The sequence below is a fragment of the Python bivittatus genome, unplaced genomic scaffold, assembly GCF_059951505.1.
Source record: "Python bivittatus isolate LINGU-HERP-01145 unplaced genomic scaffold, Pbiv_v1 ctg000220_np1212, whole genome shotgun sequence".
Classification (NCBI taxonomy): Eukaryota; Metazoa; Chordata; class Lepidosauria; order Squamata; family Pythonidae; genus Python; species Python bivittatus.
The window spans coordinates 32359219-32386638 of record NW_028277048.1 but is presented as its reverse complement, the minus strand read 5'-3'; the positions used below and the strand labels follow the sequence as shown (position 1 = coordinate 32386638).

At 40.0% G+C, this 27420-nt stretch overlaps 1 protein-coding gene across 1 annotated transcript in view; it reads left to right on the top strand.

Annotated features, from left to right (window-relative positions):
• The first annotated feature begins 905 nt into the window (after nucleotides 1-905).
• The window catches only part of CACNG4 (calcium voltage-gated channel auxiliary subunit gamma 4), a 79115-nt gene continuing 52600 nt past the window's right edge, over nucleotides 906-27420 (top strand). Inside the window, exon 1 of the mRNA XM_007434107.2 lies at nucleotides 906-1134. Within this exon, the coding sequence (XP_007434169.1) occupies nucleotides 906-1134 (229 nt within the window). The remainder of the gene's footprint in view (nucleotides 1135-27420) is intronic.

The window sequence follows — 27420 nt, the reverse complement described above, 5'->3', positions numbered from 1 at the left end:
TCTTTGGCTAATACTGATCTTAGGATGATCTGAGTTTGAATCTCTGCTCTAAGTAAACCTGCTCCCTCTTTTTGGCACCTTCTAGCCTGAAAGAAATAGTGGCCAGGAAAGCACGGACATAAGTTTGAGACAGAAATCAGACAGGTTTCATTCACAAGACTCTTCAGAGTAGATTACAGAGGGAATTGCCTCGAAATCCAGGCTACTACGGGCTTCTAGTTTTCTGAAAAACCTCGCCACCCATTCCCGCCCCTTTCAAGCAAATTCTTCAGTCGTTCCCACCACGCGGAAACACATCTCCTTCCACCTGCACGCGGCTCGCCAACGCCTCGAGGCGGCTGTTTGGAGGGGCGCGCGCGCGGCCAAACTTCGACCCTCGCCCCCTTCTTCCTCCCGTTGCCCCCTGGCTCAGGAGGAGGCGGAGCCTGAGCAGCCTCGAGGGCTTTCAGGCGCCCCGCCTCCTCTTCCTCCGCCGAATTTAGGCGGCGGGAAGAGGCAACTCGCGGCGTGTGCCGCTGTGCGCGTGGCACGCTGGAGAGAGCGCCCGCGGACAGGCGAGGGACTGCCACGAGGCAAAGCAGCCCAAGTGGCTGGTAGGGGCACCGGCTGGCAACGTCGCGGCTCCTCTCGCCCCTGAAAGGGCGGAGACCTTTCAGAAGGCCACTTTTTTGTTCTCTTTTTGGCTGTGCTTTGGCGCGAATCTTTTGGCGCGCCCTCCCTTCCCCTCCGCCCATGTCTCGGCTTCTTTGCTACGTCCTGGGTAGATGGAAGGAGGGAGGAGAGGGGGAGAAAGAGGAGCGGGAAGGAGGGGAAGCCGCTGCTCGGGCGCGGCGGGGGGTAGGCAGTGTTCGACTGCGTCTGTCTCTTGCTGCCCCCTGAGCCCGTCGGGTGGAGCATGAAGCACCATGGTGTGGTGCGACCGTGGGATCCAGATGCTGCTGACCACGGTGGGTGCCTTCGCCGCCTTCAGCCTCATGACCATCGCTATCGGCACCGACTATTGGCTCTACTCGAGCGCCAACCTCTGCAACGGGACCAATGTCACTGCCACGGACGAGACGGCACAAAGCCAACCGAAAAAAGTGAAGGGCGACCTCACCCACTCCGGCCTCTGGAGGTTCTGCTGTATTGAAGGTAGCCCCGGCTGGAATGGCGAGCGCGAGCTCCAGAGACTTGCGGGGCGAGGCGGGAACGTGGTTGAGGGCTCGCTCCGTCTGCGCGCGGATGTGCGGGAACGATCGTAGGGGAAACAAAGAAAGCAGGAAAAAAGATTCAGGAAAAGTGCCCAACTTCCTCGGTCGGAATGGCTAGTGAGGAACAATGCAAGGCTTTCATGTGAGACCGGAGGTTGGCCAAGGGACTGGGAGTTTCAGGTTTCCCTGCAATCGCATCTCTCTCTCTCTCTCTCTGTCTCTGTCTCTGTCTCTCTCTCACTCTCTCTCACTCACACACACACACACACATACACACACACACACACACTCCTCCAGATACAGCTGGCCGCAGCCGAGTTGGTACTTCTGCTCTGATGCTGTCTGGGAAGGAGGATGTTGTTGCCTTGGCAACCGATGTCTCTCTGATTGCTATGGGAACCGGACAGAGGGAGTGATGCTTAACCCTAGGTGTCTGCTTTTCTCCAACCCAGCCTTGCTGGGTCTTAGCCCTTTTTCCTGGGCACTTTAGCTTACCCAACATTGAAAGAAATGCAGAAGAGTAGATTAAAAAAAAAAAAAGTGGGTAAGAAATCTAGGGGGAGAGCGAGACAAAGAGAGAGGCTTTACTGGTATCTATAGAATAGTAAAGACATCCCTTTACTTATGAATGCATACATGTCTGTGTATGAGCTAATCAAACATTCTCCAACCTGGTACCCTTCATCTGAGCTAGAATGATGCTTACAGAATCCCCAACTAGCATGCTAACTGGAAATTGTAGGAGCTCAGCAGAGGGGGAAACGCTCACATTGGGGAAGGTTCAGCTAGAGAGTTTCTGTCAAGTATGACACATCTGAGTCTTAGGAGGTCCTTCAAAAGAATATGCAACTATTTCATTTTTCAGTGACACTTTCCTTAAGCAGATGACAAATTATTAATGAAGTTCATCATGATCAAATAATAATTTCAATTCAACATTGAGCCGATTCTGAATTATGGAGTAGCTTTAGCACCATGCCAATTGGGGGGGGGGGGGTTAGCCTCCCACTCACTGGTGATCTTTTTCCTAAACATGCCATAATCCCAGAAAGAGGTCAGCAAGGGTGCTAAGTTAAATAGATCATGTGCTGTTTCAGGGTGGCCTAATGAAGAGGATGAGGCTTGTGGTGTTGCCCCTTCCTTTTGATAGCACAGCAGCACCAAGCATTACAAAATCCAGCTTCAGAATGGACCCTTTGCTGTACCTTCCCCAGGACACAGTGCAGGCAGGGGAAAAGAGGAAATAGTCCTTACCTCTGTAACCCCACTCTTTGACCTTTGTCTTTGAGTGGCTTGTTTATCCTCTCTCTCTGGATGGGAATAGTAGGGGAAAGTTGACTCAATGAACACATTCCTCACTCCTGTCTTCCCAAAGGAGGAACTCAGGAAATTGAGTGAGATGGCTGCTCTGGGACAATGATGAGTCAGTGGAAGTCATAGCTGGTCCTTCCATTACCCTGGGTGATCCAAAGGCAACCTTTTCTGATATATATGTGACAGAATTGTAGAGATGGGATATCTGGAGAAAAATTGAATTATCTGGATAAGCCCTTTGTCCCCCTTCTTTTCCAATTTCTTCCTTTCCCTACGCTACCACCTTTTAACTTTCTGTCTGCCAATGTTGGGAACTGGGCTCTCTGTTTCATGATTTAGATAAGCAGTAGACAATTTAGTGTCTTCCAGGTGTGTTTTGCATTATAATTCTATAAGCCCTAACCAACACAGCCAGCAAGTAGAAAGAAGATGAGGAATTATTCAGAACTCATATTCTCTCTGAGATCTCCAAAAATCTCTAGAATGGGGAGAGTGTCCTTTAGATATCACTGAATTATATGATTCCCAGCAGTCCCACTCCACATGGTATACAGCGAAGGATGTTGGAACCTCTAATTCTGTAAATTCTGTGATGCTAAAGCTGGGGAGGATGGGTAGTGAGGATCATGAGAGATAACTTGGCTTCTGTTCTTTGGGTGACAGTGACTGGGCGTGCGGCTGAGCTCTAAGGACAAGCTGAGCATCCTGTTTATGTACTGGTTGCCCTGCTGCCTTACAGGAGCCCTTTCTGAACCTCTGGACTTCATTGCTGGGCTGGTGTTGGGGGACTTCCACCTCCATGCTGGGCATAGAAGAAATCTGGGAAGGCTCAGGAGTTCATGGCCTCTATAGCAGCAATGAGCTTCTCCCAGGTAATCTCTTACCTGTCACATACAAAAGGACATATGTTTGTTCTTGTCTTTGATTCAGAGCAGTTGGTGGGTGATCTGAAGATGGAGGATGTTAGTTTGATCCTTTGCCATGGTCAGATTACTTTCTGGCCCATATTAGATTTCCTACTTTCTAAGACCACTGCAGGGATGATGGGCTGATTAAGATGGTTCATACTAGGTAACTTATAGATTCCAGTGAATGCTTGGTGATTTTTCCAGAAATCTGTCAGGCAGTTCCACTGAGTGCCTTGTTGAGAGTTGGAGTTGGAGATGACCAGAATACTTCATGTAATTGCCCCCAAGTAGCCTCTGTCACCAATCTGGGATGTTCCTTGGTTTACAAGGAGCTCTGAGAGATGAAGCAATAGAATAGATGACAGGAGTAGTAGAAAAAGCCAAAACTGAACTAACAATCTGAGGCTGCATCAAGCATCAGTACTACTGTGAACTTACGGTATCAGCAGGTTGTTTGTCCAGCACCTCTATTTCAGATAGCCTGCTCCCTGTGGGAAATGGCAGATAGAAAGGCCTGCCACACTGTGGCATGTTTATACAAGAAAAATCACTCAAACTCAAAAGGCTTTACTCTTCATAGGCAGTGTCTGAAGTGGTGACTGGAGTAGCATCTTGTAGTGTCACCTAGGATTCATTTTGGTCTGTAGACTCTGATGAAGTGGATAGAGTGCTTTTCATAAAAGCTCTACCAGGTGGCCCCTTTGGGCAGCTGCTGGCAGGGTGGGATGAGTATCTGGTGTCAAGAAATGTTCAGTGTCTCCTTGGTACAGTGAGTTGTGCTGGATGCTTTGGAAGAAGTGGTGGAGTGGTCCTCCTGAAGAAGCCTTCCCTGGATCTGTATATATTGGACAACTACTGTGTTGTCTTCAACCACTGCTTCACAAGAAAGGTGGGTGGGACTTCAGTTACAGAGTTCCCTAGAACCCTCTCAGTCAGGGTTAAGGCCTGGGCATTGGACAGAAATACTGTAGGTGTAGTCGCTTTTGTGGATCACCTTTGTTAGTACCTCTTACCAGTATTTTTTTTACCATTGATCATGGTTCTGGATTACCTGCAAGTGTTAGGGTTATGGGGAAGGTTCTGCAAATTCCTAGGCAGTTGCATGGGGGGAGGAGAGAGAGAGAAGAGAGGTTGACCTTGGGAGCACTCCCATGTGGAATGCTGCATGGTTTGGCCCCTCCATCTCTATCCTTTAACATCTACATGAAATAGCTGGGATAGGTTATGTGTCAGTTTGAGGTGTTGATATCTAGTTGTATATCACCACACTGTGCAGACTGGAGATGCTGTGGTAGTCTAGATTTGGTGTCTGGAGGTTGTGAAAGTGAAACAGGCTGAAGTTGAATCCTACTAAGACAAAGTTGCTGTATATCCAGAAACCATCTGGCTATCAGGTCTGGTTATAAATGACTGGGCTGCCCTTGTCTCAATGAAGCAAGTTAGATTTTGGAGTCCTCTTGTATTACGAGTCCTGCTGTATTTGACAGTGGAGTTCAGGTTCAAGAAAGCCAACACCCATATTTTGCTGATGCCCTATCTGAAGTGGGAGGCCCTGATGTTACTAACTCATGTCCTCATCACTATTAGACTAGACTACAGCATATTTTACATGGGCTGCCTTTTACAAATATTCAGTTAAAGTACTGTTTGTACAAATGCAGCAGCCTATGTACTGATCAGCCATCTAATGTCAGTGTTGCAGGCACTGAACTGGGTTCCAGGAGTTTCCATGTACCATTCAAAGTATTGGTTTTAACATAAAAAGTCTTACATAGCTTGGATCCAAGGTATTTTCAGGTCTGCCTCCTCCACATGGAACTGTCCCAAATGGGGATGTTAATACTTCCACACATATGTGACATGAAGGTGTTGTCTATGGCGGCCCCCACCTTGTAGAACGGTCTTCTTGGGTGAGGCCCAGTAGATACCCACCTTGGCATCATTCCAGAAAGCTGTCAAAACATAACTTTTCTGTCAGGTCTTCAAGGTGTAAGAATTGCTGATATATATGCTGGGGCTGGTGCCTATGGTTACTGTTTTATTTGTCATTGACTGTTGAACCTTTATAATTTTATGGGTATTTTGATTTTATCTGCTTGTAAATCACAGGGAGTTTGTTTGATTTGGTGGTTTACCAATATAAAATGAGTGACAACTAAAAAGTAAAGATTTCTTATTTTTGGTTATAGGTAAGCAAATGAAAGGAAGTGTCAGCAAAGTATTTGCATAATCGTTCTGGACTCCAGAGAAAGGCAGTGATCATGAGGAAGTGAAAGTGCCTTCTCCTGAATCATTTGCTTACATGTGTCTTTCTGTGCAATTTGGCAGATCTAATCCTTTCCATTGTACCTCCTAAAGCAAGAGTGGACAACCAAAGAGCAGCTGCAGCCCCTCATTTGCATCCACCCTCCAAAATAACCTGAGATTGTGCCACTGAAATTTAGTAGCCAAAGTTTACCCCAGATTACAAAGGCATGGTTTTGGCTGAAAAACTAAAAAATGAGGTTGAAAATAGGAACACAAGGCCCCTGAGAAATGTGTGGAAATACCCAACCTCCTCATGATAGATAGATAGATAGATAGATAGATAGATAGATAGATAGATAGATAGATAGATAGATAGATAGATAGATAAAAATTGGACCCTCCACTCTCTGGTGACATGACTATCATGGGAAGGCTTACTGGCCAGCTAACTAACTTACATGCCCCACTCAACATCTTACCCACTTCTGTTTGGAGTGAGCACAGAGCATAAGTAGGGTTCAGCTAAAGGATTACTGCATCTAGTCAGTCTTTCTGACAACTGAGTCTTTCTGAGATGTTAGCAAGGGTTAGCAAGGCCTTGATTTAAGACATGTTTGTCTCAAATCTCAACCTCACGGCTCTCCTAATTTGCCTTCACCAAGCTAAGCTAGAATGGTGAAAGATGCATCTTACAAGAAAGTACATGAGTTGCTGAAACTTTGGCAAGACAAACCATGGAAGAGAGGGAAGAAATGCCAGGCCAGACTGCTGAGCCTGTGGCACAAAAATTCATCACAGTGCTCTTATGTGTTGCCAAGCTCCAGCAACCCTTGTTCCAGCATCATTGGTCAATAGACTTGCCACATTAAGAATGAGATATGGGTGGATAGAAGTGAAGCTGGGTGAAAAAATCCATTCCCTTTTTATTTCATTTTGATGCTAGAGGTATATGTGTGCTTCTTTCCAAAACAACACTTGTGGCATATAAGCTTATGTGTCTCTAATTCTGTCATCACAAGTTAGCACACAAAACTTGGCAAAGTAGATGTTTGAGCTTCTTCTAAATGACAGACAGTGCAGAAGTGACACAAAGGAAACCAGGAATAATTCCAGAACTTTTATTTATTTTGTAAGTAGGTTCTAGCAGTTAATGATTTCATGGGCATCAGCAGCAAACTAAGTTTATATCAAAATGATCTATTTTGTGTGCGGTACTGTCGCAGTGCAAATACTGCCCATACGTACTTGTGTTCCAGTGTCTGAAACAAGCATATAAGTTGTAGGTTTTGAGTCATGACATCATACCATGTGCGTCATTCCTTTTGGATACCCATGAAGAACAACTTCCTTTGTGTTTTCTGTAAAGATTTAAAATATTTAAAGACACAGCCCAAATTTAAGCATATTTACATCGGTAGGCATTCATATCACCATAACTTTAGTTTATAAAACAAAACCAAAAAACCACTTATACAAGCCACTTAGACCTGAATGCCTGTTTTATTAAACATGATAATATGCATTTTGGTTTAAGGAGAAATGAATTTATTTCTCCAGACTCAATTCTTAATTAGGCAGTTTCTCAAAGTTTTTTTGGCTAACTCTTTCCACAAGAGTGAAATCAGAAAGATGGAGCCCAGAGAAATTTACCAGTAGGCCACCCAGGCAGCACCCTCCTTCCACAGTATGCCTTGTTGAAAGGGTACAGCAGCAGAGAGGGCTAATTAGGAGTGATTCAGTAACTGAAATATCTATACAGTATATCTTAGATGCATCTTATATGCAACATCATTTGGCAGTGGGAGGCCTGGGAAATAGAACAGATGGTGCTTCTTGGCTTAACATATTTCACCTTTTGCATGCATCAGGAATTCCCTTTCCTAGGACCAACCTTTGCTCCAGAGCAGCAATCAAGCTTTGAAGAGAAACTTCCTTCATAGATACCCTCTGCATGAAACCCTCTCTGTGCATATGCTCCTTTGCTTTCATCCATTTTGATAAGCAGAGGTCAATAGATCATCTGGTAGCAAGGAATACCAATGCTTGGATGTTCTATTACATGTTCAAATTAAGAAAGGTTTGTCCTTGGTTTGTTGGATTCAGAGGTGGGGAGGAGAAAATGGAGTAGAATTTTATTTCAGTACTGCCATTTAAAGGATAAAAGAGATGGAGAATGAGAGAGAGACAAACTGTTTTGGTGTTAAAGACTTGGTGTTTTTATTATAAAAGTGAGAGACTTCAGTGGGATATCTAAATAATAAAATAAATAAAAATAGTTTAGTGAGCTAATTTCATAAAGGACACATGTCTTCAATACATTCTTAATGGCACTTGACTCAAACCATGAAATACTCTGTGAAATCAGAATGTGTTTCTTTCTTCAGCTTGCTGTATTTATTTTCATTAGCAAATCCCTGCTGTATTCAGTAGACTTTGCAGGATTACTTTCCACATTTCAGATGCTGGAAATTCAAATGGTTTTCGTAAACTGGCAGAATATTACAAGAACTTTGATGGATACATAGTCTCAGCAAAGGTAATTTGGTAGCAGTAACATACTCTAGACCAGGCAAAGGCTATCCTACACATGATTTGGACAAACTTCCATTATTCTCAAATAACGTCCAATGATTCAGTTGTGCAGTACATCTAAAAACACAAAAAATTACCCTTGTAATGTATTCATGGTTAGATGATGTTACTGTACTATCACAGAAGGTCACATCTCAACTTCTTAAATTGCAGTTTCCCAGTCTTAGACTTCAGTTATTTTTATCCTCCTAAATCACAACCCCACCCCCCAAAAATGATTGAAAGCAAACAATATGATCATGCATTTTCAAAGACATTAGCTTATTATGAGCAACTGATGCTGAATAAATAACCTTTCAACCAAAGAGACCTTAAAAATAGAAATCATAACATTGTTTAAATGGCATGGGTCCTGTGGTATACTCACAAAGAGAATAATTTCCTGAAATAATTCAATAAGTTAAACTCAGTGGTCCAAATGGTAATGAAAGATTGTTACTGTTTCTTTAAAAAATTTTGTTTGGAATTCAGATGTGGCAGACATTAGATGGCATTTTAAACTGTGGATTTAACACTTATCTCCTGCAGAGTCATTGCTTTTTTATATGATGTTGTTACTTTCAAAGCCTTATCTCAACTATTTTTACTCTGGTGTAAGTCTTATTAATCTTACTGGAGTTTGCTTCCAACCGTATACAGTTTAGACTTGCCCATGTACTGGTCTGCAGCAATAGGTCTAATTTCTGTATTTAACTAAAAATTTCCTCATATTATATGTTAAATTGATATTGACCTGAATAACAGTAGGATGTGCAAGTTCATTTCAGTTTCCCTGACATTTCTGTTTAAGGGCCTCTTAATAATCAGATGTGGCTTGACTAGGATGTATTTGTAAAATTTAACTTAACAAGTGTATGGATTCTAAAATCTTTACAATATTTAGAAGATAAATTCAGTATCAAATATGCAGATATTTCTCTTTGTGAATGACATTTATATTAGAATTTCTATTCTCATTCTTTAAGAAATATTAAGGAACACTTGCAACTGGATAAATAAGCTTACAGCAGAGCCGAAACACTTCTTTTATGCTATGTAATTTACTGAATGCAGTGAAAATATCTACAGTTCTTAGTAGTAACAGAAAGCAAGCACTGGGAAGGTAGACCATGCAGTTTTAATAGTGTGTTCTAAAACCTGACATGCTGCCAAATAAAATTAATGACTATTGCATTTCACCAATAGAAGATACTGTTATTAAATGAGGGTACATTGGTAACACTAATTATCACCATTAGTAAATGGGTCATTGTACCACATGCAAAGCAATTATTTATTTTCATATGTATGTCTTGTCTTTCTTCCAAAGGGCTCAGGGTGGTATTCATGATTCTCTCTACTATCAATTTTATCTTCATAAGAACCCTGTAAGGTAGGCTATGTTGATTAGCCAAGATCAGACTGAGATTGTCCCTGTCTGATACAATCTAACCACTATATTAGATTAGCTTTTTCTGCTCAGATATAAGCTGAGATGGTGGGTGGTTTGGAATGAACAAAATATACAGAACCACCTGTGTGCTTCCTTTACATTATTGTGACATACACTGCACTGCAACAAATATACACAGCCAAGAGTCAGACTATACCTGCATAACTCTAGTTTTGACTGCAGAGGTGTTTCTTTTCCCAGTGAATGTGTAGGGAAGAGAGTAATGATCAGGAACTGTTCATAGGGCTATTGAGCATTAACTTTGCCTAATGTGATCTCAATAGTAATTTACATTGCTAGAAAAGGTAATGCTAATTTGGTTCTTATACCTTGGTTGATTGATTGATTGATTGATTGATTGATTGATTGATTGATTATGTACCATGAAATTGGTGTTGACTGTTTGCCATCACAGAGATTTTTCTCCATGACAATCTGTCCCTAAACTGATCTTTCAGGTCTTTCAACAGTGCACCATCACCACTGTAACTGAGTCCATTCTCCTTGCTGCTGGTCCTCCTCTTCTTCTCTTTCCTTCCACCTTTCCCAGCATTAGAGTCTTCTCCAGAAAGCTAGGTCTTCACATAATGTGTCCGAAGTAGGATAATTTGAGCCTGGTCATTTGTGCCTCAAGCAAGAACTCTGGGTTGATTTGTTTGATGATCCATTTACTTGTTTTCTTGTCTGTCCATGGTATTCTCAGGAGTGTTCTCCAACACCAAAATTCAAAAGTGTCTTCCTATCCTGCTTCTTCAAATTCCAACTTTCATTTCCATTGAGTGAAAAGGAATATCATGGCTTGCACTATTCTGATCTTTGTAGGTATAGACATGTCACAGCATCTGCATATCTTTTCCAAGACCGTCATGTTCTACCAAGTGCTAGTCTGGGGCATATTTCTTGACTGCTTGTTTCTTTTTTGTTGATGGTTGATCCTAAAAGGCAGACGCTATCTAGCACTTTGATATCTTCATTATCAGTTCTAAGGGTGGTTGTTCTACCTGTTGTCATTAGTTGGTCTTCTTTATATTTAATTTTAGTCCCATTTTTTCATTATGTTCCTTGACTTTTATTAGTAGGCCTTGCAGATACTTTGCATTTTTTAGCTATTAGAGTAGTGGCATCAACATAGCACAGGTTATTGATGTTTCCTCCACCAGTTTTAAAACTACACTCATCTTTTTCCAATCAAGCTTCCCTTAATATATATTCAGCATATAGGTTGAAAAGGCAGGATAAAAATATAATAATAATAATAATAACAACAATAAATAAGGGGAGAGTATATATCCTTGTCTCACTCTTTTGCCAACTTGGAGCCAGTCTGTTTTTTCGTGCTTTGTCCATACTGTGGCATCCTAACCTGTAGATGGGTTTCTCATGAGCACAATGAGATGTTCTGGGATTCCCATTTTTCTAAGCACATTCCGCAGTTTGACATGATTGACACAATCAAAAGCTTTTCGATAATCAATGAAGCACATACAGTATTGACTTCTTTTTCATGTTCTTTGGCTTTCTCAGTTATCCAGCATCTGTTAGAACTAATGTCTCTTGTTCCTTGGACATCTGGCATCTCTTTTTCCATGTAGAGCTCTAGTCTGTGTTGGATGATCCTAAGCATTATTTTACTAGCATATGAAATTAAGGATATTGTACGATAGTTTGCACACTCTGTCAAGTCTCCTTTTTTTTTGGTATTAGGATGTAGATTGACCTCTTCCAATCTGTTGGCCACTGTGTCATTCTCCAGATTTGCTGGCAAAGTTTGGTTAGTACCTTTACTGAATCTTCTTCTGTTGCTTACCATATTTCAGTGGGCATTCCATCAGTTCCTGTAGCCTTCTGACTTGGTAATGACCAGAGTGCTGATCTAACTTCATCTTCTAGTATTAGAGGTTCTTGTAAGTATGGAACATCTTCTAAGGTATCTTGCATGTTGACATATCTATTGAACTTTATTTTAGTGTACTGCTTCCATCTTTCTTTGATATCCTTTGAATTGGTTACTACTGTATTATCCATTGGCATCCTTTAGCATACTAATTCAAGGTTGGAACCTCCTTCTGAGACCTTTTGAAAGACTTTCCTTGTTCTTCCATGTCTGTTTCTGTCTTCAGTGTCTTTACAGATGTTACTATAATACTGCCTCTTGTCTCTGAAACTCTTTGTTAAGTTCCTTCCTGAGATTTTTGGCTTTGGCTTCTCTTATCTTCTTGGCAATTTCCACGGTTTGTTCTGACATCCAGTTTGCCTTCTTCTGTTTCTTCATCATGTGAAAAAGTAAATACAATCCACTGAAATTTTTGACTTTTTCAACATATTTCAATATACAGATATTTGATCTTCATATCAACTATATTAATAGATAAAGGGGATAGAATATAACAAATACCATGCACCATTTACATTTTGTAGTCTATTGTAGTAGTTTAAATGAACATAAATGCAATTTTTGCATGTGGAAAAAGTAAGTACACCCTACATTTATCACTACCTCAAATACCTAAAATTAGTATCAGGTGTACCAAATCAGGTGCAAATGATTAGAACATTGTTGGAGAGTATCTGGAAGGAACTCATCTTATTTAAACCTGAGATGTTTAGTTTGATTTGCTCTTTGAAGTCTGTGGTATCATGATGCCTAGATCGAACGAGCTCTCTGAGGCCTTCAGAAAGAAGGTTAGAGATGCCAATAAGTCTATGAAAGGGTTTAAAGAGATCGCCAAACAATTGACATTAATCATTCCACTGTCTAGAAGTTCATCTACAAATGGAGAAGATTTCAAACTGCCAACTTGTTCAGGCCAGGCTGTCCCAGCAAATTCAGCCTGAGAGCAGAAAGCAAGATGCTGAAAGAAGTCTCTAAGAATCCCAGAATTTCATCACACGACCTAAAGGTAGCTCTCGCCACTATTGATGTCAAAGTGCATGAGTCTGCCATTAGAAAGAAGCCTCACAAATTAGATCTACATTGGAGGTGTGCCAGGAGGAAACATTTATTGTCCAGAAAGCACATCAGGGCAAGACTAAAATTTGCTCATGAATACCTAGGCAAAGACCAGGACCTTGGGAACAACATGTTCTGGACAGACAAGGCAAAGATAGAGTTATTTGGCCACAGTACCAGAAGACATGTTTGGCAAAAACCAAAGACAGCATTTCACTAAAAGAACCTGACACCAGCTGTAAAGCATGGTGGTAGAAATGTTATGGTATAAGGCTGCTTTGCTGCATCAGGGCCTCGGTAACTCACCATCATAGAATCCACTATGAATTCTTCATTGTATTGGAGAGTGCTTGAGAATAATGTGAGACCATCTGTCAGAAGATTGAAGCTCAACCAAATGTGAAACTTGCAACATGACAATGACCCTAAACATTTCAGTAAATCCACCAAGGAATGGCTGAAAAAAAATCAATGGAAGGTTCTGGAATGGCCAAGTCAAAACCTGGATCTAAATCCCATCAGTGATTTGAAACAGGCCGTGCATGCAAGAAACCCCTCAACATCACGCAGCTGAAAAAATTCTGGGAAAAAATTCCTCCCAGTTGATGTCAGAGATTGATAGACAGTTATAAGAAATGCCTGCTTGAGGTTGTTTCTGCCAAAGGGGGCAATTTCAGTTATTACAGCCAAGGGTGTACTTATTTTTTCCACAGAAGAAAATGGCGTATCTGTTAATTTTTTGTTGAATAAATGATTGCAAAAACAATTTTTCATAGGTTTTTTGTTCGATTATTCCACTTTTATCTTTGTCATGTGAAAAAGTAAGTGCATCCTATGTAAAGTTTTTTCTTCTTCTTTAACATATCATTATTTTATCTCCATTCAAATAGTACATTTAAATATGTTGAAATTTTTTTAAAAAATCAGTAAGTTATATTTACTTTCTCGCATGACTGTATTGTTTTACTTAGCAGCACAATTTTTGCCAGTCTGATGTCCTCCAGATGCAACAGGAGTTGTAGTCCAGCAGGTTTGGGTGAAGACCAGGTTGGGGAAAGCTGCTATATCATATTGGCCAGTTGTAGCATCTAGTAGCCTCTAGTATCGCTGAGTGCCTATTTTTGGAATTAGATATGAGCTACAGAATTTGTAGCATTGGAATTATTCGTGAGTTACTTCTAAATGTATTTCAAACTAGGAACTGGCCTTCAGTGAATATCTATAGTACTTGCTTTTAATAATTTAACCTTGAAATTAGCTCTTTGAATGGGTACTTAAATGAAATAGCGTTGTTACTGTTCTTTAACTGGATGACTGAAGTGGACAGAAGGAAAGCATTCATAAATCACGTACTGGATACACAGAGCTATTTAAAACATAGGCACCACCAATGCCTTGCCACTTATTTATGTTGGAAATAATTGTAGTATATTTGCACAGAAAGACATTGCATTACTCTGATTCTAGTACTGCTTGCTCTCCACTCAAGCTTGATATGAAATAGACAACAAACTGCATGCTAGGAATTCTGAGAGGTATGATCTCCCAAGTGTCAAGATGTAAGGAGGGACATGCATTCAAGTTGTCTACCAGTAATCCAAAATTTCTCTAAACCTTGGCCTGTCCCTCAAGCAGAGAGCTGGTAAACACCACAATCTGAGGTGCTGAACTGGCACAGCTGTGTGCCAGTTCTGATGTGGCATGGCAGCTCTTATTTGCTTATAAGTGATTATGCTATGAGTTAGCAAAGTAGTATTGGCACAACATTCTGCTTTCCCAGATGTTCTAGTTAACTAAACATAATTACCTGAACAAATGTTTGTGACAAGCTAATGAAATGGAATTAGCAGTGAAGGTGATGCCATCAAAGCAGGTTTGTAGATTTGTTTAGCCAAATAAATCCTGGAAAATTACTCACAACCTTTATTTTAAAGCCCTCGTTGCCTGCAAAATGAAAACAGCAACAATAAAGAAAAGCTTCGGCTGTATTTCTTATCTAATATGAATTTGATGTAGATATTATGGCCGAACAGGTACATGAACATAAGTAATGGGCTTTGTGTGCACCCCAGTCCTATCCTGCTTCTCATTTCGCTGGATTGATTCCCTGTACAGGAGGAGACCTTCCTTATTGAGTGAGGGGTCCTGCTCTACCCAGCACAGAGCTGATATTTGAAGTGCTGTTGGGATAGCCCTTTGTCCTCCACATGTGTTGATATTAGGCCTGAACAGTGCTTTGGATTCAAAGGAGAAAAAAGGGCTTTGGAGTGTGAAGGATATGCCTAAAACTCTTTAAAGCTGCCTCATCTTTTCTTGGAATGGCACAGCTGGGCTCCTGGGAAAAGGCATACAGTACTTGGTTTGCAGAGATACAGACGGGTATATATATATTCCAAGCACCTTTTTGCCTTGGAATCCAGAGCCCTATTCAGGTATATTATTTATTAATTAATTAATTACACGCATATTCTTCTTTTCTTCCACTCGGAGCGGTTTCCCCTCCACCATTAAATCTTCACAAAAGCCCCGTGAAGTAGGCCAAGCTAATATAATATTTATATTATTATTAATATAATATATTGATAATTATTAATCCAAAGTCACCCAGTCTGCATTGCAGAAATGTGGGAATTTTAATATAGTAACTAGTCACTGTGTTACACCGGCTCTTTGAGAACAAATGTTGTATTGTCTGATAGGAGATGGTATTCTGCCCTAACTATAGTATGTGTGAATTGCTAGCAAGTAGATTTTAAGACCTCTCCACCTTTATTTCGAAGTAGTTTGATCTTATATTCTCTGCTAAAAAGTTAACTCTGCTCATCTTCCTGACCAGGACTACCAGGTAACATAAATCTGTGGCGAGTCAGGCTAGTTGATAAAATCCCTATGCGCCATGTCCTTGAAATAGCCATTCGTCTGAGGTTGTATCTGAGTTGTTTGGGGCAAGGAAATGTGCTTGTCTTCAACACATAATGGTTGACAACAGAATAATGCTCTGCCCCTCAAAAGTGTGTTTTGTACATAAGGATTCAGAAAGTATTGCAAAGAAGTCAAAACATGTATTGTGAATATCTACTTTTTCAAAAATTTACTTATATGGAGTATTGTCTGTGGGAGAGAAAAACGTTTTTGCCTCATAAAAGGACTGAGCAAATACATGATGACATAATAACAAGTCAACTCTTGAGAGACTCAGTGTGAGGATTTGGTTTCTAGTGCAATTCTGCTCTAGTTCTGTTGCAACAAGAGCAAAATCTCAGTAATTCAGTCAGAAGTACATAGTTGCAGCAGGTGCTCCACAGTGTTCTTAAGGCGGATCAAACCATCTGCACTGATCTAGGCTATATATCATAAGGCAAAAAGTTAATGGCCATTCTGTCCTAAATAAAACTCTTTTTAGGTCTTATCTAGGTCTTGAGAATCTTAAACCAAGGAGAGTTGAGAATAAAGCCAAATGACTAATTTGTTCTGCCTCATGTGGCCTTTGTTTGAAGGCTGTCGCTTTAATGATTAATTCACACTACGTATTCATAAACATTTTATCTGCAAACATAGGGTGAATAACTTGCACCCCTTCCCCAAGCTGCAGGAGCTATACATGGTCCCCATGGACAGTATCCTGGTTACCTTCTCCTATTGATTTTTTGGTGTTTCAGTGTTGCTACAGGTGTCTGGTAAGGTCTTTCTGGTAGACCCCATAATTATAACTTGCTGCTGGCTTCTGTAACTGATAGGCTTGGTGGCTATGGGGTCTTTTAAAGAATAAATCTTCAAGGAGTTGCCTCTTTCTGCAAGGACCAATAACCACAGAAGAGAGTTTGGGATGGTCTTGCTTCTATACAGAGAAAATTCTGGGGTAATTGGGTTTTGCAGAACTGACCTCTCAATCTCCCCATCTCCAGCAGCAGCAGCTGTAAAATTAATAAATCAGGCTGGGCAAGAAAACGGGGAGGGTATAGCTAGCATGCAGGGTACCAAAAGCTAGCAATGTAAACAAAAAAACAAAACAAATTGCAGTCAATTATGGGATAATGACTACAGCATTGAGATGAAGATGTCTGTTCTCTTGCTTGCATTGGATCTTGAAGGAAATCTCCTAGCAGCTAGTGAATGATTGTTGTTCCCAGTTTATTATCACTATGTAACATAATAGGGTAAGTAATGATATTCCGGGAAGGCTGGTATAAATACATGCTGGTTGCCAAGCGCCCGAATTTTGATCACATGACAATGGGGATGCTGCAATGGTTGTAAGTGCAAGGACTGGTCATAAGTCACTTTTTAAGCACTGTCATAATTTTGAATGGTCACTAAACAAATGGTTGTAAGTTGAGGATTACCCGTACACAGCAAGTCAAAAATAAGTACTAGAATATGGTTTTAAGGAGAAAAAGAACTAACTAAAGAATTGAAATCAGAGACAGAAAAAAATTCAAATGTCTATAAATATTGTACATTAGTTGGACTACAACAAAGGGGAAGTTAGAAATGAATATATTCAGTAGTTTTTTCTTTTTTTCTTTTCTTTCTTTTTTGTATTCTTAAACAATAAATAGTGGAGTTTTTGGCACTTAGCTCAGAGATTTAAATTCTTAGTTACATTGTTAAAATAATGTAGTTAAAAGTAATTTAATGTTTTTTATGGTAAATTTCTAATCAAATATATACTGGACACTAACTGTATAATCTTGGTAATTCCTTTGCCCACTTATAAATATTATATTTTTGTACCAATTTTTTTCTTTGCTCCTTTTGTTTGTTTGCTCTTTTTTTTCTTTTAAAAAATGATCAGTAAAAAAAGAAAGAGGCAAGCACAGATAATCATACCCCCAAAAAGTTGTATTTGTGTATTGCAACAAGAAGATCAATTCAGTAATGGTGGACAAGTTATCTAGGAGATGATTTCTTCAGTATTACTGATCTTGCTTGCTCTTTCTTTCACATACAAACTGAAAAGATCAGTTTGCCTCACAAATAGACTTCTTGTATATGAGACAAATCAGTTGGTGATAGAAGTTTTAAATGCACCTAATAATTGGTTACCTATTTTTCAAGACTCTTTGAAAGATATGCCCTTAAATTATTTAATAGCAAATCAAATTTGGAAGAATATCAGATAACATTGAAAAGAAAATAATTTCTGTTGCATTTTGTTTTGAGATAAATATTGGCCATTATCTGGGTTTCCCCAAACTGGCACCAGATGTACAAAACTGTAACTTCCAGAATTTCCAGCCAAACACATCCCAGCACATCTGGAGATTGTATTAGCTTGGGGAGGCTAATACAGTTATTTAGAAAGTCTGATTTTCACCATTTATATTAGTCAGTGTATAATTGTAGTAGAGGTTGACAGAGATGCTATACCATCTTAAACCAACACAAAGTAAGAAATGAATTAGAATATTAGTTTAATTTAAAAATTAATTAATTTTAATTAATTAACAGCTGATTCTCTATGATAGCTTTGTCCTGGCATGTTTTTTTTTTTAAAGTTTACAAAGAGCTAGATACCTGAAGATCTTCTTAAAAGAAGGGAGAGATAAAGTCCTATGCGTGTTAAGGTGAAAAATCCCTACTCCTTCCAGCTAATAACACTCTTTTCCCCAGCAAGGCTCAAATGAGAAGCATTAGCATTCAAATCCTCATGGAAACCATAGCCCCTGAGATACAAATACTTTCTCTAGTGAATGGCTGCTAACTGAATGTTGACACTGGCAGAGCAAATCTAATGTAGAGGGTACAAAATCATGCAGCAAATTTACCATCTTGCACGAGCTTGAGTTTGATGGGTGATTTATCACCAAATTCTCCTATTTTGGCGTGTTACAACTCTAAAGAGGGTAACTGGGCAACATAGCCCCTTCCTTCCCCTTCCCCTGCAGAGAAGATTCTTGGCCTGATCCCACCTTTCTCCAATGAGCTAGCTGCACAGTGTCCCACCCTCACAAATGGCAGTGTGTTATTTGAGTTATTACCACACTAAATCCATCAAGCTAAATTTTATAGTCATAAATTCAGGCCAAGGTCAGAACACAAAAGCAAATTCACTGTGAAATAGTGTCCAAAGGGTAAATGAATGGGAAAACCCAGAAGGAAATAAAATCAAATACAGGGATGTTTTTGTAGCAAGGAATCAAGGCAGGTCCACATTTGTCATGCCCAGGTTGCTCCCTAAATAAATGGCCTTAATCAAGCCTGTATTCCCTCAGCTGGTTTCTTCTGAGTAGCCCTTTGAGTTCTAGCTTTCTTTGGCATGACCAAGCATCCTACGCCTCTTTGCCTTTATATGGTCCAGTCTCAGACCTAGCGTTCTGCTAGATCCCGAGCATGGGGAGCAGGGTCAGCACCACTGCTGAGGCCTGGAATCACAGGGTCTGAGTTTTGGGATGCAGCCATCTGGTTGTCTTCCTTGACTGAGAAGGAGTCTTAGTCTGGACCATGACATACTGTAAAGAAAGGAGATCTCACCCATATGACAGGAAGAGTAATCTCTTTTCCTCATCAGCAGTATGAATGCTTGGAGCTAGCTAGACCAAATTCTTTAGATGCCAACTGCACAAAGGGCCAGGAGACAGGCATCTGTTGTTGTCACTAGCCATTTCATTTCTTTTTTCCACTTCCCACTTTGTGTGTGGGTTTTTTATTTTAAAAATTCTGCTAGCTCATTACCTTTTTAATACACACGTAGCTCAGGACTCATCTTACCACTGTATATCTGTAGTTCATCAGATCACTTTTTCTTTCTAAGGTTAGTCACCTATTTTAATCCATATTTTGATTTGGTCTAATATAAGTTATGGAATTTGGTGTCTTTATTTCTCATTCCTCTTCAACTGCCACATATGTTATCCTGCATGTTATCCTGTTCCTCAGAATGCACCTGTTCTTCTTGATGAAAGAATAAACAGCCAACAGATGGCTTAGAGTCTGTGTTTCCATTCAGAATGGCATTCTGAATTATACTAAGTGACTCTTGCTGATCAAAACTGGACCAGGGGAATCTGAATAGAATTGTTTTGTTCCTTTCGAATATGGCCGCAACTTGTTTTCTTGGCAGCTGTGGCTGCCTTTGGATGAAATTAACTGAAGTTAATGAAGTTGCACATCATTTCTGTAACTTAATTTGGCCCTAATTTTCCTGCATCATGTTATGAGAATAAGCAAACCCGTTCTGTAATTGTTTTTGTCACTTCTTGTTGATACGATTTTCTTTTGCAGGGGAGAAAGAAGCTTTAACATCACCCCCTGCACATCATATCCAAAGACCCTTAGGATGGTATAAAAATTCATGGCCTTCACTTTGCTCCCACATCACACACCTCTCCCCTTCTGCTGTATGACTGCCCATTTGGGGGCTTTTATCATTTTATTTCACAGACCCCTAGCAGTAGACAAATTTGATCAACAATAAATAAAAAACTAATAAAAATTATCTCAGAAATATTAGTACAAAACTAACATGCATTAAAAACATCTGTGCTAAAAACAATTTTAAAATTAATGAAATACAGTATACTAACAAAATAACCAGTAGACAAAAAATAGGATCACTTTGATTAATGTGCCCTATGGAAAAGCTTGGTCTTTGCTTTTCTCGGAAGACAACTCGGGGGGGGGGGGTAATTAAGCCTCTGGCAGGAGACAGTTCCACAAAACAGAGGCTGTATCTGAAAAGCAGCAGTAATTGTGGGCCTCCTGACCCTTTACTTCACAGAAGTGGAGACCATAAGCAGCTTCTCCCAGGATTATCATGTTGGGCAGCTCAGTAGTGATTGGAGAAGGCAGTTCTGGAATCACCCCCAAAAGGAGATTTTTTTTTACCTTTAGTGTGACTGTGTGCAGATAGAACCACCAAGGAGGAGATTTGACTAGGTTAGTGACTGAGTTAAGTGTGTTGTTGGAATAGTTCCTATAAGTGTGTATCCACATGGAATTTACATCCCAAAAGAAACACACCACACCCATTCCAACTGATCCTTTTGATGCAATTTCCCCTCAAAAATCTATTGGGTTTTTTCCCCACTAGATTCCTTCTCCCTCCCACACACACACACAACAGTTATTTAAGTCAATTGGGCCTTCTGTGTGTGTCAAAATGGCAGTGCTACCTATTTTATCTGTGGGATTCTAGTCAGATGAATTCTGTGATTAGCACGAATCAACTCAGTGTTTTCAGTGAGTATTGTATGGAAAAACTGATTAGAAATTAGATCATGGTCAGGCTTGGTGATAAGATTGACTTCAAATTGACTAAAGAGAAGGCAAAGCACCAGAAAGAGAGTGAAAGGAAGAGGTGTCCCCATCTCTGCTTCCCCCAAGAAACTGGTCAGCTGAAAGGATTTCTTAAAAAAAAATAAACTAAAAAAACAAATGAGCAGTATCAGAGAAACAATGGTTTTGACTTCTTCCGGTTTGCAGAAGGAAAATTGGAGTTAAAGAATAAAAAATAACACGTTAATGTCTGGAATCTGCAACTGTAGTGTTATTGATAGTTTAAAATACATGGCATTTTAGTATCTCTCTTTCTCTCACAACTACAGGGTCTGTGCCTGGCATCAGATGACAGGAAGTACATAATAGTGACATTTGTATGATGATGTCATCATGTGCATATCCATTGTGTCTATGTTGGTGTCCTCACAGTTTGCTGCAGATACTGCTGATTATACAGCTCTCATGTACTGCTCTCCTGTACCTACTTATCAAAGACGAGCTGCATCTTGGAAAATTAACTGCCACCATAACACCTCCCACACAGACTAGGCTTAAGCATAGATCGTGCCTACAGTAGCTTCCTCTTTCTTAACTGTTAAGCAAGTGCTCAGTATTAATGGCCACAATTCCAGTTTTGTAGCCTTAGCAATTTATGATGCTCTGGAAGAAGGGGAGTGTCCTTATTATAGAGGAGAAGAATATGCTTTCTGGCTCAAGAGGGCAGCAACTAAGTGACCAGAATATGCAGAAAAAAAGCAATGTATCAGGATAATATGTCCGATAACTTTACAGAATAAAATCGAAGGACAAATGGTACACATCACTTATAAAATTCTTGAAACATTCTAACCATGATTTGGTCCCATCAAGATGAAATACGTTTTCAAATTAAGTTAATCAAAAAGTGAATTTCAAAATTTCACAGAGATTAAAGTATTGTTAACATACTGCTTTATAATCTGCATTATTTAATCACATTTGCTACTCAGATGTAGGAAAACTTTTATTCCTGTTGAAATTCATCTTACTGGTTTCTGCCCATTGTTCTAGCTTATCAAAATCCCCCTGAATTTTAAGTGTTCTCTAAGATGTTTGCTCACCTCCCCATTATTGTATTGTCCACAAATTTAATAATGTTTTCTATCCCCTCATTCAGGTTTCAGTGGAAATAGTATTCATGTTTGTGAAATCCCACGGTAATCAAAAGTGCTTTCTGGAATGAATACAGTTTACAGATATTCTGACGGAATTACTATAATGCATACAAATAAAATAAGGTCTAGAAATCCTATGAAAATGCAAAGGAAAATGAAAGCAAACCATCTGGCCTATAAAAGCTAATTTAGCTGCTTTCTTCCCTTACCATGACTGAATTTACCAACAATTTTTTATTTATCCCTAAATTATTAGCATACACAATGGTGGTAGCCGTGGCTAGGAAGGCTTTTGCACAACTTATGTGCCAGTTGCACCCCTTCCTGGATCAAGAGGTACTGTTCAAAGTCAGTCATCCTTAGTCACCTCCCAAATAGACTACTACATAGGGCTGTCCTTGAAGACAATCCAGAAACTGCAATTGGTCCAGAATACAACAACGCGGGAAATTATGAGTGCACCTCAGACACCCATGTTATATCTCTACTTTGCAAGCTGCACTGGTGCAATTAAAGGTGCTGGTTGTCCCCTATAAAGCCCTACATGACATAGTACTGGTTTATTTGTAAGACTGCCTTGCTCCAGTTGTTTCTACCCATCCAACAAGGTCCAACAGGAGAGTCGTCCTATAGATCCTGTGAATTAAAAATGGTCACCTAGCAGGACCCAGAAGGCGGGCCTTTTCTATTTGTAACTCCTACCATTTGGAACACCATTCCCCCCAAACCTAGACTGGCCCTGACCCACTGGCTTTTCAGAAAGCATTAAAGACCTGATTGTATTCCCAGGTTTGGGGTTCAGGAGAGTAGTTTGAACCCATGAGATACTGTAGTTTTAATTATTTTGGGTATTGCTGGCATTTATGGATCTGGACTTGGGTATATTGCTATCTATTGCTGATGTTGTATTTTGGGGTTGTTTTTATCTGCTGTTAGCCACCCAAAGTCACTATGGCAAGATGGATGGAATAAATAAAATAATAAATTAGCATAAGAACTTAGATGCATCCATCTCATCATGGAAGATCTGCCACTACAGTACTAGATGTCAGGTTCTCTGTTGCTCTTTTGAAACAGTTTCTGGATGAAAGCCTAAGGAATTGGGTCTATTGGCTGCAGGGGCAGGAGATGCTCAAGGCCACTGGCTCAGCCCAGATGTTGCACACTAGTTCATATTTCTGAATGGGAAATATGACCGAGTACAGGCACTGTATATGGCAGTGATTTCTGCTCCCCCTAACCTGCCCTGTTTTGACTGCTAGCTACTGTAGAATTTAACCCAAAACTTGCTTTTAGCATTAAATATGCCATTAAGCACCTGCCTGATAGGCATAACACAGGATAATGAAGAGGGAGATTCCTACATATATACTTACACTTGAAATGGACAAGCACAATGTGAGACTGTGCTGTCACCAGTTTATAATTAAAATGTAGTGCTTGGATTTGACTGTATTGTAAGCTTCAATTAGCCAGCATGATCCTTCTTCCGGCTTTCCTTCCCCCTGAAAAGCAATGATAACAAGCTCACATTCATGATCAGAGAGGGTTCCCTCCTCTCCCCCAGCTTTGCTGCTTTAGCCACCCTGGAGCTGTGTACTGAAACATGATTGGGTTTGAGTCTTTTCACCGAAGTCATTTTTTTTGCTTCAGCAGCTTGGCATTCAGTACAAAGAGTTCTCTGATTTTTAGTAATGTTCCTCTTCTCCGACATAAACATGATTTCTGTTTTAGTATACAGGCATATTTATTTGGTGTGTCCAGGTGCATGGGCTACCCAAACATTGAATAGGTCTTTAATTGCAATTACAGCCTAATAACCAGGTTTTCTTGCCAAATTGCATTGTTGAGCAACAGAGACCTATAAAATGAAGAAGACTACTGTTGAAATACAGGGACATGGCTTGTAAAAGTCCTTGCTTTCCACAATTTTATAAAGAAGGAATACTGATCCACAGTTGAAATCCGATTTTCTTCTTTTTCCAGCCTTTGAACCTAAATTCAGAGCTGGAGCTCTTAATTCAGGGGTCTCTAACATGGCACTTAAGAGTGCAGGTATGGTGGCAAGTATCTTCTTTGGCATGCATCAAATTTTCTGTCCCGCTTTTTTTTTTATTTGGAAGCAGCTCAGATCTCCAAGTATATTAGTAGCCTTTACATGAATAAGTTCAGTGGACCAAATCTAATCAAATCTGGTTGGAAACCTAACCTCTATTTCTGCTTTCCAGAGAAGTACCCTTGCCCCAAGACCTCTACAAATTCTTTGACCCAATGCTGCTTTAAGAGGTTAAAAGATAGAGCAAGCAGTGCCCTTTCCCCAAATATACTGGATAAGCCACAGTTTGTCATAATCACTCATGCTCTAATTACACCAACACTTTATTGCAGTAATGGACTCTATATAGGTTACGTCTAAACAAGCATGTGAAAATTTCAACTGATAGTGAGTTCAGATGCCAGGTTGCTGGCTGGAGCTGGCCAGTCAGAACACATTACTCAAAGGTATGACTATTTGCTGGATGACTTAGAGGATCATTTCAACATAAAAGCCTTGCTGTTGGGATTCTTGTTGAACAAAATGAGTGAATGTCTCCTTGGAGCAGGGCCTTTTCAATTATGGCATCAGCATGAAGGAGTTCTCCTAAGGAAACATGACAGGCTGAGATATTGTCTGGTTTCATCGAGCAGGCTAAATTCTGCCCACTGAATTGTGAAATGTTTGAGCAGTTCTGATGCTGCCTGTTGTTAATTTTGGCTCTGCCATTGGTTGATTCAGATTTTTGCTTACTTGGATTCTGTTTTTATTACTGTTGTTATGTTGTTGGGGTTTGTTTGTTTTTGGAAGATTTATTTTGTTATGGGCTCTGAATTGCCTCTGAAGAAGAAAAGGAAAAATAGAAATCTTTGCAGGAATTCCTGGCAGCCTGCTTGTTGTGCCACGAGGATGCTTTACTGTTTTTGAAGTATGTGTCCTCATGATGTTGTCTCCATCTCTTCCCCAGCCCTCTGCGAGAGCCTAGAGCCATCATCAGTTGCTTCAGTTTATAAGTGGGGTTTTGTTTCTTTGCCTTACACAAAACTCCCTTTGTGGAACAATTCAGGGCGCCTTGCATATGGGCCTGTGGATGATGCCGTCAGGAAGAGAGATCTGGAAAGACCTTCTTCTCTTCCGGTCACTGAGTGCTGTTTCCCTCTTGCCATTTTGGTTTTGTCTGAGAGAGAGAACAGACATTTGGTCTTTTTCTCATTGTACTGGAATATCAAACTCCAAGGAGACTGATAGATCTGTCTGTCAGGAATCTTGCTGTTTGGTGTGGGTCTACGTTATGAATGTGTGTTTGTGTGTGCTGGTGAGATTGTAAAGTAGGTAGAGAACCTGAGAGACATGCGTACACACACAGTGTGGAATGGGGTGTGCGTGTAGAATTTTGCCTGACCAAAAATTATTTGTAGGGGTCATTGGCTTCAGTAGAGAGAAAGGAAAGAAGGATCCCAAGTCACAATAGCACTGAAAGCTTTTGATTTGGATTTATTTGCTTTGTATTTTAAAACATGATTGCTCAGGGAGACTCTTTTGGGTGGGTGTTGTTTGACATAGGTATTGTAAATCTCATAGATGCTGCCATCTACAGGCTATCCCTATTACTGCAGGTCACCACTTATAAAATTGAATAATAGGAATATCACTTTCCCAGGCAATCAGTAGCCCTGCCAAAGAAGCACTCTGTAAATAATGAAAATTAAGTCTAAATAAATAAACAGTAACAAATTAAGGCTTGAATTCCCAACCCTGTTCCACCACATGTTCAGGAGAACAGTTGATGGCTGGTTCCTGCTAGTAGGAGAAAGAGCAGCAAGGCATCCACCGATTGCTACCTTGAAGTAAATTGTGTGGGGAGAGCAATATTGCCAGCCATGTGGCTGAGATGTGGTAAAGGTAGGCTGCAGGGGCAGCACAATTTATGTCGATATTCTTTCCTCCCAACGTAAGGCTGAGAAGAAAGCACATTAGGAAATGTGCTGTGAGGAAAGATTCTTAAACTTAGAAAGTGACTTGTGTTCTCGTTTTTAGTACACAGTGTGATGAAAGGGCTAGCACAATGAAGATGCTAGACTTCATTTGTGTTCTGTTTGCAAAGGAGAGAAGAACGACCTCTACATCACATGCCAAGCAGCATTCCAGCTCTCTTGATTGCGTTTAATAACTAACCATGGAGGACATTACACTTTACTGAAAAGACCAAATTCATCCTTGGCTTAACCCAACTGTTGCTGGTAAAATTATACAGCATTCAGCCTGAAGCTCTTTCCATGAAGATACCAAGCAGGTTGCCTTAAAAAAAAAAAAACTGAAAAAGAAGGTATTTAAAAAAGCATTCTAATTTAGTAGCAAGGTGCTTGTTTTATATGTTCATGCTCAGTCTGGAAGGCAGCTAGAGTTGTGTAAGATGATTATTAAATATTTGGACAGCATCAGGGTTGGTACTAGGTTAGCATATTGCTTCTAATCATACCTTTCTTTCTTGTTGCTAAGAAATAATTTTTATTTTTCTTCACTACATTGACATATACGCACACATTCTCTTCGGAATGATGAAGATGGTCAAAATAATGCTCAGGGGCATTGTAGACATCTAATTCTTGAAACAGTGCTGCTGTTGCTAGGGAGGAAATCGCTCAATAGCGCACTGTGGTTTTTTGCAAACAAACGGGATTAAAGGACTCCCAGTCTCCCTTAAAATACCATCTCAGGGCATCCAAAAAACTTATGCTCTTAATTAACATGGTCCGTATTTTCATGGAAGTGATGGGTGTAGATATCTGAAGGAAAAACTGGTGTTTAGAAATTTTAACTTGGGAAAGAGATTATGAAACGGAGGATATTGCTTCATGTTGAATTAAAATAATTGTATTTATTTAGCATTAGTAGATGTGCTGATTTGAAAACAGCACACAGAAATTATAGCATTCTTGTAATAAGATACCATCATTTACTGAAATGGAGCAATGGAGTACTTTTTATTTGTTTAGAATGTTTTTGATTATGGATACCCAGGTTTGCAAAACGAGTAGTACTTTTTCTGTATATGAACATTTTGAGTGTTTTTGAAATGTGGAGGGAGGGGGGAAGTACGGGGAGCATTTTAACCTTTTAAAATATGTTTCTTAAACATATTTGCTGCATTGTTTATATTCAGAGTGCTCAAAACTCTTTTCCCAGGCTAGGATGAAGAGGAAAGATATTTTAGTACAAAATACATTTATATTTCCTTGTTTTGGGGAGGACTGCAAAATAATAATGTTTTAAAGACAATTCTTAGAGTGGTTCTTCGTATGATTCAGCTGGCCAGAGGATTATGTGAATAGCAAAGAATTTCTGCAACCCCATATAGTATTAAAAATATGAATT